Here is a 15,841-nt window from a genome sequence, read left to right on the forward strand (position 1 = left end):
GACGCTCCTCCTCTTCTTTGATCTTGAAATGTGAGCTGGATCGATCAAAAGCAATAGTCATGGCAGCTATATTGAGTGCTATTTGGGGCTTGGTTTTCTTCCTTTCTTCGTTGTGGTAGTAGTAGTAGTAGCAGTAGTAGTAGTAGTAGTAGCGTGTGTGAGGTACTGGGGGGAGTGGGAGTGGTGCTTGTTGTTGTTGTTGTTGTTGATGATCTTCGTCCTCGTCTTCTTCATTTTCGTCTTCATATTCGTTTTCTTCTTCTTCTTCTTTTTGTTTCTTGTGTGATGGCCGGGTCGGTTCTGTCTGTGTGGGTTTAGTTGATGGATTTTGTGTATGCGTGTGTGTTGGGGGGGAGCGTCTGTGTGGGGGTCATTGTGGGGGTAAGGAAGGGAGGAGGGGCGAGAGTGGAATGGGGGGTGCGTGTGTTTATGTCTGTATGTTGTTTGTGAAGGCGAGGAAAACGATGTCTGTTAGATCTTTCCCTTTGTGGCTGTAAACTTGTTGTTGCTAATGTCTTTATTTGTACTCTCTCTCTCTCTCTCTCTCTCTCTCTCTCTCTCTCTCTCTCTCTCTCTCTCTCTCTCTCTCTCTCTCTCTCTCGTCCCCATTGCTCTCCTTTCTCTCCGTCATTTAGTATTTAAATTAGAGTAGCTTTTGCACTTTATCCCTTAGCCTCCCCTTCACTGGCACTCACACTGGACCGTTTTCCATGAGCCTGGGATTAGGTGACCTAGATTATATGGCAAATATGTTACGTGAATTCTCTTACCATCTGTTAACTTATATTATTCTCCCTTTAATCTTATGGGAGAAAATATTACTACTTCGTTTTTGCCTGATTTTATTTCCAGTTTTCTTTCTCACAGTGATGAAGAGAAAAAGAAAGAAAACAAGAAAAAAAAGTACCTCTCTCTTCCTCTGTCTCTTTCCCTCATTATCACCTATCTTTCTTTAATTTTCTTTTTCTCCATTTTGTTCTTTCTTCCAGTGGCGCAGAGCAAAAGTTTCTCCACAACTGCAATAAAAGATGGAAGGACGGCGCCTCTTGCAGTGTCCCTATGTTCTTATGTTCTTATGTGACCTCTCGTGGAGCTCCTCTGTACGTAGGCAAGTGATGGTGGTCTTCTTTATTTTCTTCTAGTAAGGGTGTTAGCAGGAGCGATAGTGGTGGTAGAGATGATGGTGGTGGTGGTGGTGGTGGTAGTCTGGATCGTTGAAGGAGGGTGGTAATGGTCAGAGTGATGATGGTGGTGGTGGTGGTAGGGGAGGTGATGGTGGTGGTGGTGGTAGCAGTAGTAGTGGCAGTGGTAGTGATGGTTAGAGTGGTGATAGTATGGTTGTGGTGATGCATGCACACACACACACACACACACACACACACACACACACACACACACACACACACACACACTTAAAACAAATGTAGCCCCCACCATGTAGTTTATATCCTAAATTACTTCAAGAAACAATAAGTGAGACGCTCTCCCCTCTCGTATCTCTGTGTAATAATCCTTGTCCGTACATAATAGCAAAGCCCCTACTAATTGGAAGTTGGGTAGCGTTACACCGGTTTTTAAGAAAGGATTCAGAAAAATACTGAGTAATTACAGGCCCTTTAGTCTTGTTTTAGTAGTAAGTAAGCTACACGAGACTACAATTACAGAAAATTGAAAAAAAAAGTTAGAAAGTTTTGTATTTAATAACGATTCACAACAAAATTTCCGAAACAAGAGATCCTATTCTTAAAACTACTGACCTTTTAGAATGACCTCTTCTCAGTTTTTTTCTTTCACTAACGAAGTTGCTGGATGTAATTAATCTGGATTTTCTAAAGGCGATCAGTAAAGTTCCACACCAAAAATTACTTTACAATTTTACAAAGTCAAGCAACAAGATACAGTGAGCAAAGAGTACACGAATGTATCGCAGACTGGCCGAGCAACAGACATCAAAGGCTGTGATTGATGGAGTGACCTTCAATAATGTGCATCAACAACATCGATGTTAAATTCAATATTTCATTACTAGATTTGCTGATGACACGAAGATTGTAACTCAGATCATGACAGGCAGAGCGTTCAAGAAGATTTGTGTAGGATTTGCTCTGATTTGGGCGGATGCCATTACTGAATACTGGCATAAAACTTTGGTATGAGGAAATAAATTCAGACTGACCCCAACCCCCCCCCCCCCTTTTTTTTTCGCCAAGGTTGTTATACGAGAATGGAATAAGCTCCCCCCTTCAATGAATCAGTGCAGTTTTTTATTTTTTTATTTTTTTTTTACAGCAAAGGAGACAGCTCAAGGGCGTAAAAAAAAAAATATTAAAGAAAAAAAAGGCCGTTACTTACTGCTCCTGGTTCATTTAAAAACAAACTCGATCGTTACATTACCAACCTTAGTGTTTGATGATGGAAGAATGCAACGTCTTGGTGACCGTTTGGTGTTTCATATATATGGATAGTTCACTTAGTCTGGACCGTAGGGATTGTCTGTGGAAACATCTATATAAATCTATGTAAAGAATTGTTAACATTCTCTCTCTCTCTCTCTCTCTCTCTCTCCTGTTTTTATCTCCCGTCAGTCTCTCCGAGGAACTATAATATAAATCTCCGCCGTGAACTCTCCTCCCTTCCCTTTTTCCTTCCTTCCTCGTCTTTCCTCGATATGTTTTTCTCCTTCCTTCTCTTCCTCCTCCTCCTACTTTCTCTTTCCTCATCCTCCTCTCTCTTACTTGTCCTTCCTTTCCTCCCTTTCCGTCGTTCTGTTTTAATTTGGCTCCTTTTTCTTCCTTCCTCGTCTTTCTTCGTTCTATTTTTCTCCTTCCCTCTCTTACTCCTCCTCCTTCTCTCTCCTTCCTTATCCTCCTCTCTCTTACTCATCCTTCTTCTTTATTTCCCATCAACCATACTATCATTTTTTTTCTCTTTCGTTTTCGACTTGCTATATTCACTTTAACCCTCTTTTTCTCCCCCCACCCCCCATCTCTATCATCAATTCAACATGGGATTTGAGATTTTACAACCTCCCCCTTAACCCTCTTTTTCTTCCCCCACCCCCCATCTCTCTCATTCGTGGCATTACATCGCTTCCATTGTCCCTTTTATATAAATTCCTGTGCTTCAATTTCCTCAACGTCATCCTCTTCATATCACGTTTACTACGCTAGCGAGGCCTGAGACCCCGGAAGGCCATCCAATTTCCTGCTCCTAAGAGTACATAGGGAGAAACATGATACAGGAATGGATGTCACCACTGTGATAGGCGGAACTGCCCCCTATCAAAGTAACTGCAGGGTATTTTTTTTATTTATTTCGTAAGCCCAAGAATCGAACTCGGGCCCTCCAGACGCGAGGCGGACTCTCTAGCATCACGCCAAAGAGAGATTCCTGTGTGTCACGTTGTCAAGTCATATTTAGCGTCATATTCTTAAACATATCGGCGCCCAAGCACACATACATTTGATAAAGTTTTCGTGGGAGTTGTGGGCATTTGCAGGGGTAGTTTCATGACCCTTCTGGCAGCTTGATCATTCTTTTGCACCATGAACCTAAAAAAAACACTCATTAGAAGGCGACTGATATCCTTTTCGGCCCTTAAAAATTGTTGATGTGAGCGGCGGAGCCAGTTGAGGACCACGTATGACCAGTTCTACGCCGAGTCAGTTACAGTTTTCCGAGGCTGCAAGACCTTCCCAGGTAAACAAAGTGATTCCCATGGACCGCCACAGGGCCGCGAGGTGATGTGCGGGCTCAGATTATTGTTCGCTCCCTCGAGGACGACTTTTTGTTTTCTTTTACAGTTTCTATTATAAGACTGTCGCTCTTAATTTCCCAGGAGGAGCATTTCCTTCCATACAGACCTTCGATGATGCAACTCTCTCTCTCTCTCTCTCTCTCTCTCTCTCTCTCTCTCTCTCTCTCTCTCTCTCTCTCTCTCTCTCTCTCTCTCGCCCAACCCATAACGTTATTAAAGTAATCGAGATAACTCATAAAGAAAATTGCTCAGTCCATTCTATCCTCCTCCTTCCCTCCTTCTCTCCTTCCCTCCCTTCCTTCTCTTCTCCCTTCAGTCTACTTTTATCTCCCTCCCACAAACTCCTCTTCTCGTCCTTTTGAAATTCGCACGACAAACACTTCGGGCTGCAGACTTTGGCAAAGGTCCGCGCCGCACTCTTGTTTAAATACGTCTTGTGGGCTTTTGTCTTTTATTTGAGAGAGAGAGAGAGAGAGAGAGAGAGAGAGAGAGAGAGAGAGAGAGAAACATTTTACTTATTTTCTTTACTACCCCATAAAAATTTTCTTCACACACTCTGCATCTCAAGTTTTCATAGTTATTTAAAACTATTCCCGGACACTCAACCTTCCAGATATTTCGTCCTAGAGGCGCGAAACAAGTGGCGATATCTGTCTTTATTTGGAACTAGATTTATAACTCACAAATGTAGTTTTTATTTGGTCCGAATAAAGACTACCGTGTGTGTGTGTGTGTGTGTGTGTGTGTGTGTGTGTGTGTGTGTGTGTGTGTTTAATCAATACAGGGATTATTAACATGACACTTGATAAGATAACTACAGAATGTATATATCTTAATAACACTTCCCATGAGAAAAAAAAATGTTTAAGGTGTATCAACAAGGCGAGGAAGAGGAGGAGGAGGTAGAGGAAGAGGAGGAAGCGGGCAGGAGGAGGAGAAGGAAGAAAACGGATGGTTAAGTAATAAAATGATAGACTGAGTGATTCTGAAACTGACGGAATTGTTATTTTAGAGGCCTATAAACGTCGCTTAATCATTCAATAGCATGCCGTACAGATTAATTGATTATCTTATTTCATTTATACGAGAAAAAAAAAATGTTGCATCAAAATAGTATCCCTTCAAAAGTTGATTTTCTCTTCCTTTTCTAAGGGGAGACTAGTTAGTTCATAGTTTCTCGCTACATTATTTAAGTGGAAGAGTGGATGGTGCTGCTGCTGGGGCTGAATGAAGACATGAAAGGACGAGTGATTGCAGTAGTGAAAGATCGACTTATACCACGAGTACGAAGAAAGAATTTGGCTTGTAGGGAATAGTATTTTGTGTCATGTACGTAGGATACTGTCTGATTTGTGTGTTTTTGTTTACCTGCAACAATAAACTATCAATCAATCTTTTACACAGTAGTTGCCGTTACAAAGAAAGCTCGATCGTTACCTGTGACCTCAAAATCAAGGTCAAGCCCAGTGAAGGGGAAAGAGAATAAAATAGTTAAAGAGAAATAAAAAGAACCAGTATAATAGTAGAAAACGAGCAAAGGAACAGAAAAGGGAAATGCAAAAATATTGAGGAAACTAGACAGCAGTGAAGAAAACAAAGAAAAAGAAGCTGCTGTTACTAGGACGTCCCAAGTTCCCTGTGTTACCAAGATCAAGTTCAGGCTCAGCGAGGGTCAGTCAGCTGTTCCCGACGCACCAAAACAAAGCCAAAATGAACGCCAACACGCAGGTCCTCGAGCTGGTGGGTATTTAGGCCACTCTCCGCCCTTTACCCGCCTTAATATCGGTGCCAGGCGGTGCGGTGAGCGTCTGGGCGTGCCAGGAGCAGCTGGGGAGTGTAGGAGTGTTGACAAAGCGAGCGTGATAAGAAATATTGGAGGGTAAATAAGGCTGGCCCCTCCATTCTCTTTTCCCTGTGGTGGTGCAGCCCTGCCTGGCCCTGCCTGGCCCGCCGCACGTGGACACCTCGGGGCGGGGTGGGCGTCCCCGCCTGGTGCCCCGCGAGGGTGTGCCGCCCGAGGAGCCCTGCCTGGCCACACTTCCTGGTGGGCTTCAGGGATGGAGTGAATACAAGAGTTGTGTATTCGAGTCTGAATACTTCATTTTCCAACGAATTCGAATACACTGAATTGGTGTCAATTCGAATACTTATTGAAAGTATTCATGAATACATTGATGATTACTTTCACTGAAAAATGCCTTTTTGACATAACTGAGTACAGCACTGTTCTATAGTTATGCAACAGTAAAATGAGCTCATGAACCTGTACTAAACACGACCAATTCACCTCCATTCACGAGGCTGGAGTTGTAAGGAACTACGGCTGTTATTTATGATAATAAACTTTGAATTATTTGTCGGATTATCAGTAGAATACGAATACTTTTCCCTTGTATTCAACTATGAATGAGGATACTTTGACTTCTATCAATTGTTATATGAATTCGAGTACATCAAAATTCAGTATTCAAATGTATTTGAATACAAATACTCCATCCCTGGTGGGCTTGGGTTGACGATCAGCAATGGTTTCCTTGTTGGGATTTAAGTCGCAGGAAGGAAGAACTAATGACACTGGAAGGCTGTTTTCTAGTGAAAGGAATGAAAAATGAAGATAATGATTAACTTTTGGACTAGAAATTTGGACAGTATATATATAAGTGTGCTAAAGTATGTCAGAAGCTGTGTGCAGTGATCCTGCTGAAGTGGTGGGTCATGCAGTTAGCTTGAAAGTATCAATAGAAGACGAAAAGGGAAGCAACACTGCAGCAGAATATATTGGGCAGAAGACAGTTCATACAAGGAGAGCTAATGAGATGGAAAGCCATTCCCTACTGTCCAGAAATGCTGTGAGTGGGGCTCCAGAGCCCCTAAATATGAGAAGTATACTCGCTGCAAAGCTGGACAAGGCCCTTCTATGTAGTTTTAGAATACAGTATTTACAACAGGTATTTTAGAAAAAAAGTGCATTAGTTCAGCTTCCAAATCTTTAATGATACAGGTAAAATAAATAATTTTACAGTCCTGATAGGTACATATTAAAGATACGAACCACAAAGGGGAAAGATGCTAGTTACCGAGTGGGTGACATTTATAATCATGTGATCTGGTTTATTTTCATATTAATGTGTTGTGTAGGGTTGTGGAAATGACAAAGCCTACAATTCAATAATAAGACAGGTTGGTTACTACCCAGCATGGGAACCAAACCAATGCATTTGCATTGCTGCCCTCCTTGCCACCTTTGCCAATTGTATTTATTTTATCCTGATGATTATTTTTCTTGGGAAAAAGGCACATAATATTCTCTAATGTTTTTGGCTTCGACAACTAATATTTCCAAAGGTCACAAAGGAGACTACTCTGAACCTCATGAGTCTGTTTCACAATCGTGGTGCAGAAACCCTGTCACGCTATCACTGGGCCCTTAAAACTACCTACGATAGTATGGAAATATCCACAGCATCTATGAAACCCTTATTAAATGTGGGTATGAAAGCCCTGAGATGTTTATGAATATGGGCCTTAGTAAGCTATTAAGTTATATGGCTAGGTTACTAATTTGATGGGGTTAGGTTACTGATTCAGTGGCAATAGGTTATTAATTCAATAGCACATACTAATACCTATCCCTAGGTGGGTTATATTCAGCAGGAAGGATTGCTGATATTAGAAGGTGGTTTATGCTATTGATAATATTTTACTTTTTTACTAATTTGGAGAAAAAATTATTGCCTACTTTGGCTTGATAATTACCACAAGTTTTCTATGATTATTCCCTAATACATAATTTTGTTTCAGAATGTGGAGGGGAGGCAGGTGGATGAAGCAGTGTTAAGTCTTTTCCACACATTGCTCTTCCATAGATCAACAGGAAAATTCCACTACAAAAATGATAACACATATGCAGTTGGCACCATTGGATTCCAAGATGTGGATTGTGATTTCATTGACTTTACATACGTAAGTCTTCATCTGAAGCCTGGCATGCACCTATATGCTATTCATGTTCCTATTTAAATCAGAATAAAACCTGGCCATGCTTACATGTAACCAACAGTCTAATAGCCTTAATAGTTTCAAGCAGAATAGTATTTTGTCACGCAGGTGCGATGTTCATCTGAGCAACTGGACAGAAGCATCCGGCGGGAAGTTAGTGGCTTCTGCGAAGCCATCCGTGCACCTGATGCACCTCCCAGTGGACAGGTACATTGCTATTTTGAAAACACTTATGCAGAAACTGTTCTTTAATATTGCCAGTAATTAATATTGTGATACATCATTGCATCTCTTTCTTGTTACTAATTGTATCACTATGAGGTAAAATCTTTAGCAAGTGGTTTACTTTGTTAAAATGTCTAATACCTAGAAGTAAGAAAGAAAAGGTGTCTGTGTTTGAGTTAAGAAATGTTCATTTATGTCCTGCAGGTCGCTCTAGAGTTCTACCAGCGTAAGCGTGGCAGGTGGCCCTTTGCCACTGAGAGCATCCCTTGGGAGGTGTGGACCCTTAGAATTAATGTGGTTTCTTTGAACAATGAGCATGGTAAGTTTCCTTGTACTCAACTAAATTCCACAAAGTTACTAAGGGCCGCTTTCACAGTCGTTTTGTTTGTTTTGATCGTTACCAATGGCGACGATTGCCGCTTTAGAATTTCCACTTAAAACTGGCCGATGGGGTAGTGGCGGCTGCGGGGTTAGCCTAGCCTCACACCTTACCACACACTCAACACTTCTCGCTTCCTCTGCTGCCGCCACTACCCCATAGGCTAGTTTCATGTGGAAAACTATAGCGTCGATCAGCGCCATTGGTAACGATCAAAACAAACAAAACGACTGTGAAAGCGGCCCTAAGTTTGAGGAAAAGGACTGATTCAACACTCTTTAATAGAACTTTGTCTTATCCTTCATTCAATGGTCCTTTACCATCTACATTTCTTCTACATTTTCGTAAGTGACTTTTAACTCATAGCAGGATGTTTATTATCATCACTATCATTGATAGTGACTTTCAACAAATGCAGGATCAAAAAAAGCCATTTGGCCAGTTAGACAAGAATTTTTAACCACTAATAGTTGAGGGTGTTTCCTTTCCTCAACCTCATCTCTTTTGATTGTAAAAATTATGCTAATTTAGTCACCTTTTACAAGATGCAGTGCAAGTCAGACATGTAGCCTTAACCCTAATGCCTCGGATAATTTTGAAGTAGTTACTCCTTATCTGTCTCCTGCTATAAAATAATCACATTGCATCCTTGTAAAATTGAACTGCTCTACTAAAGTGCTCCTCCTCATCCCCAGAGCGACAGATCTGGCGAGAGAAGGTTGGAGAGTCCCTTGGCGAGCGGCTGCTTCGTATCACCGACACACTGAACAGACACGACTACATTCCCTCCCCGCCAAACCAAGCGGACATTGACTACATATATGACACCAATTTTCCTGATGTCCAGCCATTTCTCTTTAAGGTAAGTGGAGCTAAACTCATGCTTTAATATTAACCCCTTGGCACCGTACGTTTCAATAAGTTTTCTTTTCCGCGACTATGTACATCCCCCCCTCTCGGCCACCCCCAGACATTATTTTCCACTTGCCAAAATATTTTGTTTCTCAGTCAATTTTCACCTCCACCAAATACTTTTATCAATATAAATAAAAATCAATGGCTTTATTATTGGCTGTAGTTTGACATAACATAATAAAAATACCTGTTTCTGTTTCCCAATCTGTGATACTCCTTTCCTTTCTCTTTGGTCAAGTATTCAAAAGTGTGACAAAGTGCTCCACGCCCTCCTGTGAACAGTAAACCTTGCTCTCATGATATTATGAGGGGCAAGAAATGTGAAAACATGATATTCTAGAAAGTTGAGAAAGGTTTAAGAAATGGATATGTTTTGCTTGCAGGTAAACTACAGTGTGTCAGCCCCAAGTAATCCCTCCACAACTACCACAATCAAGAAACTCCTAAAGGACACGCTAGCACTATAACATTGGCTTAGTCCTAGGTTTCTGCAGCATTTGTGTCTGTGCTGACTGGCAAAGGTCAGTCTGTGGAGTCTAGGCTGCTGTAAGGTTAAATGCACACTCACGTAATGTTACATGGCACTACAACAGGTCTTGGAAGGGGCCTGATTTATACGGTTGGTCTCAGAAAATGTGGCATTGTGGTTGATAGTCATGTTAAACCTTTACCATTTAGATACACTAAAAATTTTGTGGTAATGAAGATCTTGTTGAAGAATGTTTTGTATGTATGAATATTTCAGACAGAAGCTTATTTTGAATAATGAACTTAAAGTTTCCACTGGGCATCACGCTGTTATAATAAACATTATTGATAAGAAGGTAAAAGCACAAGATAACTATTTGATCAGCAGGACCTGAATAATTGAAAATGAGCAAGTTGAGCTGGAATGGATAGGATTTTTCCCTAAACTAAACATCAGTCATTGCAAACAGTCACACAAGCCTGAGCTCAGCCTCTAAAGATGACAGATAAGATAAAGGGGATTAACAACCTTGATATCATTCATTGGAGAACGGGAGACGGAGACTGTAAAGCTGCTAAGGAGGGGATTTGACACCTTTTATTCTGACAAAAATTTCTCCAGCAAGCATGCAAGAGAAACATTTAGGAACTGAAATAATTGTTTGGCTCCAAACTACAAATCAGGGTTCATGTGAGTCAAGTAACATCAATAAATTATCAGTACAAAATCTCTATTGGTGTTTTGTATCTTTTAGCACCAGTGCCATCAATCATGAACTGGTTTTGAGAAGCATGGAAACATGTCCTTCATAGTACAATTTTTGCAAAAACCTTAATTCCCTTTAAAAATTATGGGAAGGATCCTTCATCCCATTGGGGCTGGTATAACATGCTGAGCACAAAATTTCAGTGGTCACAAAGTAGATTTTAGTGTAGTTTGGAGTCCACTACATGATTCCTTCCTGCAAACTTGCACTTGCTCTGTGCTGGGGATGTGCAGTGATGGCAGGGAGGTGGCGCTGCCTCCCACACTCAGACATATGTCCTCATGCTGTTTTATCACATGGTATGAATATTACAAGATGAGGTTCTTTCTTAGTAATTATTTAGAACTGTACAAGGTCATACATAACTAAGACTTTACAGGTGTAAGTTAACACTTTCCACCCCACAGCACCGCCAAGGCACGCAGTCTCTACCCCAGACTCTAGCGTTCGCCAAAGTCAAACCTCTTGTGTGCTGTTTTTCAAAATATGAGAAATTGATCTACTTGTTAGTAATGTACTCTTCATAGAGAACATCAGCCATTTTTGCATCCCACAGATAAGCTATATTATACTCATTTATGCCACCAAAGGATTGGAGGATCTCCCTGCTTCCTCCTCTGTATTTGGGATCTGTTGTTTTAAAAGCACATGAGAAATTGGTCCATTTGAAAAAAGAAAGCATGAGGGATTAACCCAGTAGCAGCGACGGGCCAAATTTGTGGCTTTACCGTGTAGCGGCGACGGGCCAAATTTGTGCCATGATATAAACCCCAAAAAATAGATGATACATAATCTGATCACAAATGCTTTGATATATGTTATGAAATGGTTTGTGTGAGGTGTGATTTTTTCTCATTTTTCTCGGTTGGAGGGACCATTAAGAAACATGATCCCCGCTGCTACCGGGTTAAAGTAACTTAAGTGTTGAAACAACTTCCACTGAGGGACGAGACACAAACCCACAATGCTGTAATGTGGGAAGGCCAAGGCTGTACCGCTGAGCCAAAGAGACGTCCCATTGGCCCAGAGGATTTTAGGGCCTTTTCTGCATCAGCATGGTTATAAGACATATGGAATTTTTTATGGGTAATCTTTTTTTTCATTTTGGGATACTCTCCCAGGAACCCAAGATGTACTTTGTAAGTGAAATATTCTTCTGGTAACCCAGGACTGCATAAAACACCCTGGGGTACAAGGGGTTGTTTGGAATTCACTAAATGCCAGTGCAAGAGAGAGTGATGATTTATTTTGCCTAGATATTTTAATGGGAGCCTTGATGAGAGTTAACCTTTATATCACTCCATATATGCATCCAATTTCTCTGAGACTCCACCCAGCCCTCAGATTTTTTCAGTAGCATCTGGCAGCTTGATATCTTTCTCTAATCTTTATACTTATATGCATATTTCATTATTTTTTGGCATGCATAATAGATGTACTCCATGGCATCTTTCTTCCTCAGTCCTATCAATACCCACACCTGCCAATCAGCCAGTCTATAATGTGTTGTGTATGCATTGTCAGAGTTCACAAACACATCTTATAGTGTCTCCCGTGTGCCAGAGCTCAGTGAGGGAGGCATTTAATGATCTTGTCCAAAGTCTGGCAGGGACTGAGGAATGGAGAGCCCTTGCAAGGTACTCGTCATACTCAGTTTACGGTACAAAATTTGACTTCTTGGCTCTGTAAATTCCCTTGTTACTTAAATGCATCACCATTTTGATCATGTAAAGATCCTCTAGATTAGCATAAGCACCTTCTTAATTTACTACACAATCTTATCATGCAGTTCTTTATAAATTTAGAATATAACTACAAATTTTAGGTAAATAATGATACAAAGATATCTCTGCAATAGTAGATAAAATAGTCATTATCTTTTATAATTGCAATTCCACCATTATCATTGCTTCACAAGTGTACGCAGACCTTAGCAAACGCTGTTCAGTTATTTGGATCTTTTATGAATACTTTGATTCCAGTGAAATTCTGTGTGTATTTCAAACAGAAAATAGTGTGGGGAGTTTCATGAAGCAGCACCTTGACATGTCCAGTAATAGCAGCTTCTTAGTCACAGAAATCATATGTAACCTTGCCAGCATTTCTTTTCATATGTCATTTTCACATATTTGAGAAAGAAATTCATCTTTTGTAAATACACAGCATGCACTTGGTAATAAAACACTGTTATTACTCTTTATAACAGCATATGTTGCAATGAAAATGTTTAGAATTTAAGAAGATAAGTTTTGTAGAGTTTTATACAGAAGTGTTTAGCTTTTTAAAATGTTTTTAGTGTTTCAAAGGAATTGTATACACATGCTAGCAAGGATTATCTCGAGGGTGTCCAAGGGAAGAGCAGGAGCAGTACGGATCAGGATCACTCGGTGGTCCCAGGGAGAAAACACTTCCCTGAATCCAAGACACGGGGTTTACTTTCCACCCCTTCATTTTTTTCTTTTTTTCTAATCAGGAAAGCAAACTATTGTTAAAAAGTTAAATTAACTGAAAAATGCTCTCATGCCCTTATCATGGAACTGCATTTCTGCCATAAGGAAAATATCAAATAGGGAAAAAAGGAATGTCACTTGCAAGTTTTTATGTCTTATTTCGTGGAGATTAAGTTGAGACACATAGGAAAAAAAAATTTGGAGTGTGATGACATATTCCTAACATAATGTGATTGAGGATGTACAGTAGGTTAGTTGAGATGAAAATAGGCTGCTAGCTAGCAAAGTAGGACACTAGATAGCTGCGTCTGACTGAAGCTTTCATGTAGTGAGAATAGCATAGATGGATCAGCTAACTTTCACACCCTCATTTTGTAAGTGTACATAGCCATATTCATGCATCATCGTCGTCTCCTATAGTCACTATATTATGGAAACCAGCTTCTCAGAGTCCATATAAAGAATGTAGCACCATATCTCATAGATCTTATTTAATTTTAGCCATTAATGTCCATATCCTATCAAGGTAACTTATTTTTGTAGCAATCCAATGCGTTGATTTAAACAAGTGAGATATAGTCTTAAGCTTTAAAGGGTTGTATGTTTATTACTTACCCTTCTGTGCTCTCTTGCCTTCGTCTCTGATTATTTCCTTTGGTTTTTGTTTTCCCCACAATGTTGTTCAGTTTGGTGCTCAAAAAAGTGTGGCAAACTCTTTAAGTATGCGAAAACTCACCCAAAGTTGCTGTAATTTATATTGTTTTTTTTACATAATATCTTGTCCTTAAGTTAACAGGTAGTGTGAAGTTGTTCTCGGTACTTTCTCCACCAGTTGTATTGTGTTGGTTATGATGCACCCACATATGTAGACAATATCACTCCTTCAGTGTACATGGAGCTTGCACCCAGAACTCACAATAGAATAGACTCAGGTTCATTGTACATGTAGAACTAAATAACATACTTATATCTTTGTAAACTTCTTTGACAAACTGCATATTTTCCCATGATTAGGTAAATGCAGCAGCAGGAAAAGGAAGTGGACAGTGTGTGGGTGTGCATGTATGTGTGTGTGTGTGTGTGTGTGTGTGTGTGTGTGTGTGTTCTTACCTATTTGTATTTTTACAGGATTGACACAAGCTTGTAATATCCAGTATTTCAAAGTGTGTCTGCGTGTATGTGTTTGTGTGTGCATGTGTGTGTGCGTGTTGGTATGCACTCACGAGACAGACAAAGAATCTGCTGTGAACATATTTTGGCCAGGTTTAATCATACAGCATGTAGTCACTCACCATGGCACACACGTTAGTTCCACCTCCTGCACAGCTCTGAGCCACCACAAACTGCAAGTCGCTGACACTGAGCCTCCTCCTCGGGACAGTGTCCAGGGGGCGGTGTCTCGGCATGAACAAGGTGGCCATTGATACTGTCTTAGCCAAATAGGATGTGTTACCTTATAAGTCTCAGATTTTGAATTAAACTTTCTGTATGTACTGATAACATATTTTGTGAATAAAATGCTGGGAAAAGTTTCTATGCAATGGTTTGAATCAAGCGTGTTTGTAAAATAGATAGGCCTCTCAGCTCTTTTTTACACTGCCGTAACTTGTCAATCTAAAATATCTTGAACAATACCATGCTCATTGTCATGTATCAACCGCCCCCTTCACGTAGTCAGACTCTAGGAGTGGCTCTCCAGTTGTCGGGAGAAAGTAACTTGATGGGTCCGCAGTCTGACACCTCTTTCCTGCAGTATGCTCTTTTTTATACACACGACTGCAGTCACATGTGATTACAATGTCTGGAGCAATTTTCCCCCACGCTACAGTTAGGCCAACCCTCTCAGCCCAGCTTTGACACCACGGCAGACTTTTTGTGCTTGTCTTGCCGCCATATTTGTTTCAGGAGTACAGGATTTTCTGTGCGTCTCACTAAAATTCAGGAGGTTGTGGAGGTCGAAGACTATGTCAGGTGCGTTAAGGAGGGAGTTGAGGGAGGTCAAGGAGCAGATTGTGGACGTTGATGATGAGGTGGTGGGCGTTGGAGGAGTTGTAAAGGTTGAGAAGGTTAATGGTTAAAAAAAGGCTATGCAGGTCAAGGAGGAGGTTGTAGAGGTCGAAAAAATGGCTTTAGAATTCCAGGAGGAGGTTAAGGAGGCAAGGAGTGGGTTCAAAAGGTCAAGAAGCAAATTATGGGGGTTGAGGAGGAGGTTTTGAAGTTCCAAGTATGAGATTGCAGAGACTGAGGAGAAGGTTCTGGAGGTCGAGGAGACTGAGGAGGTCGAGGAGGAGGTTGTGAAAGTCGATTAAGTTTTGAGGGTTGAGAAATAGATGGTGATGTTTAAGGTCGAGAAGATTGTGAAAGTAGAGGAGGAAGTTTTTGAGGTTGAGGAAGAGGAGGTGATGGTAATGGTTGAGGGTGGAGGAGGAGGTGGTAATGGTTGAGGGTTGAGAAGGAGGTGGTAATGGTTGAGGGTTGAGGAGGTTGTGGTAATGGCTGTGGAGGTCGAGGAGGAGGCTATTGAGGTCGTAAAGAGAGTTCGGTGTCGAGAAGGATGTGGATAACGTCCTATTCTCATAGCTACATGGGGCTTGGCTTGTACCGTATTTATTTTCAAGGGGGGACTATTTTGGCGACGAGATAAACCCCTCAGTGCATGGCGTGTTGGCAGTGTCTCAGTAGGCGCCGCTCTCCCGGAAGTGCAAATCCTGGAGCATAGCGATGAAGTACTCAAGATTGATCTCCCCGTAGTTGATGTCCATGGTAGCGTTGAGGGCAGCGTTCAGCGTTTGTTCGGATATAAGAAGATTGTAGACCAGATTGTAGGTAGCGGTGATGTGCTGCACCTCATCCGCCGGCATGTAGCCTAGGAAAGGGAGGA

General features: G+C 41.1%; 2 protein-coding genes and 1 long non-coding RNA gene across 5 annotated transcripts in view; 2 read left to right on the forward strand and 1 right to left on the reverse strand.

The window, feature by feature from the left end:
- The window catches only part of LOC126984146 (uncharacterized), a 76,500-nt gene extending 75,392 nt beyond the window's left edge, over positions 1-1,108 (forward strand). Inside the window, exon 3 of the long non-coding RNA XR_007736443.1 lies at positions 990-1,108. This is a non-coding gene — a long non-coding RNA (uncharacterized LOC126984146). The remainder of the gene's footprint in view (positions 1-989) is intronic.
- Positions 1,109-5,407: 4,299 nt separating this feature from the next.
- LOC126984143 (autophagy-related protein 101-like) lies at positions 5,408-14,494 on the forward strand. The gene is made up of 6 exons (XM_050837521.1): positions 5,408-5,497; positions 7,559-7,720; positions 7,865-7,963; positions 8,186-8,300; positions 9,056-9,222; positions 9,659-14,494. Exons 1-6 carry the CDS (start codon positions 5,468-5,470, stop codon positions 9,740-9,742), a joined length of 657 nt encoding a protein of 218 aa, XP_050693478.1. The 5' UTR covers positions 5,408-5,467; the 3' UTR covers positions 9,743-14,494.
- LOC126984142 (uncharacterized) overlaps positions 14,007-15,841 on the reverse strand; it is a 34,843-nt gene continuing 33,008 nt past the window's right edge. For all 3 annotated transcript variants that reach the window (XM_050837518.1, XM_050837519.1, XM_050837520.1), the window contains one exon: positions 14,007-15,826. In XM_050837518.1, the coding sequence (XP_050693475.1) occupies positions 15,636-15,826 (191 nt within the window). In that variant the 3' untranslated portion in view covers positions 14,007-15,635. The remainder of the gene's footprint in view (positions 15,827-15,841) is intronic.

The sequence above is a fragment of the Eriocheir sinensis genome, chromosome 56, assembly GCF_024679095.1.
Source record: "Eriocheir sinensis breed Jianghai 21 chromosome 56, ASM2467909v1, whole genome shotgun sequence".
In the NCBI taxonomy this organism is placed as follows: Eukaryota; Metazoa; Arthropoda; class Malacostraca; order Decapoda; family Varunidae; genus Eriocheir; species Eriocheir sinensis.

Coding starts and splice junctions, on each gene's coding strand:
- LOC126984143 (XM_050837521.1), top strand. CDS start 5,468: ATGAACGCCAACACGCAGGTCCTCGAGCTG. Junction 7,721..7,864: donor ATTTCATTGACTTTACATAC/GTAAGTCTTCAT, acceptor TTTGTCACGCAG/GTGCGATGTTCATCTGAGCA. Junction 9,223..9,658: donor TCCAGCCATTTCTCTTTAAG/GTAAGTGGAGCT, acceptor TTTTGCTTGCAG/GTAAACTACAGTGTGTCAGC.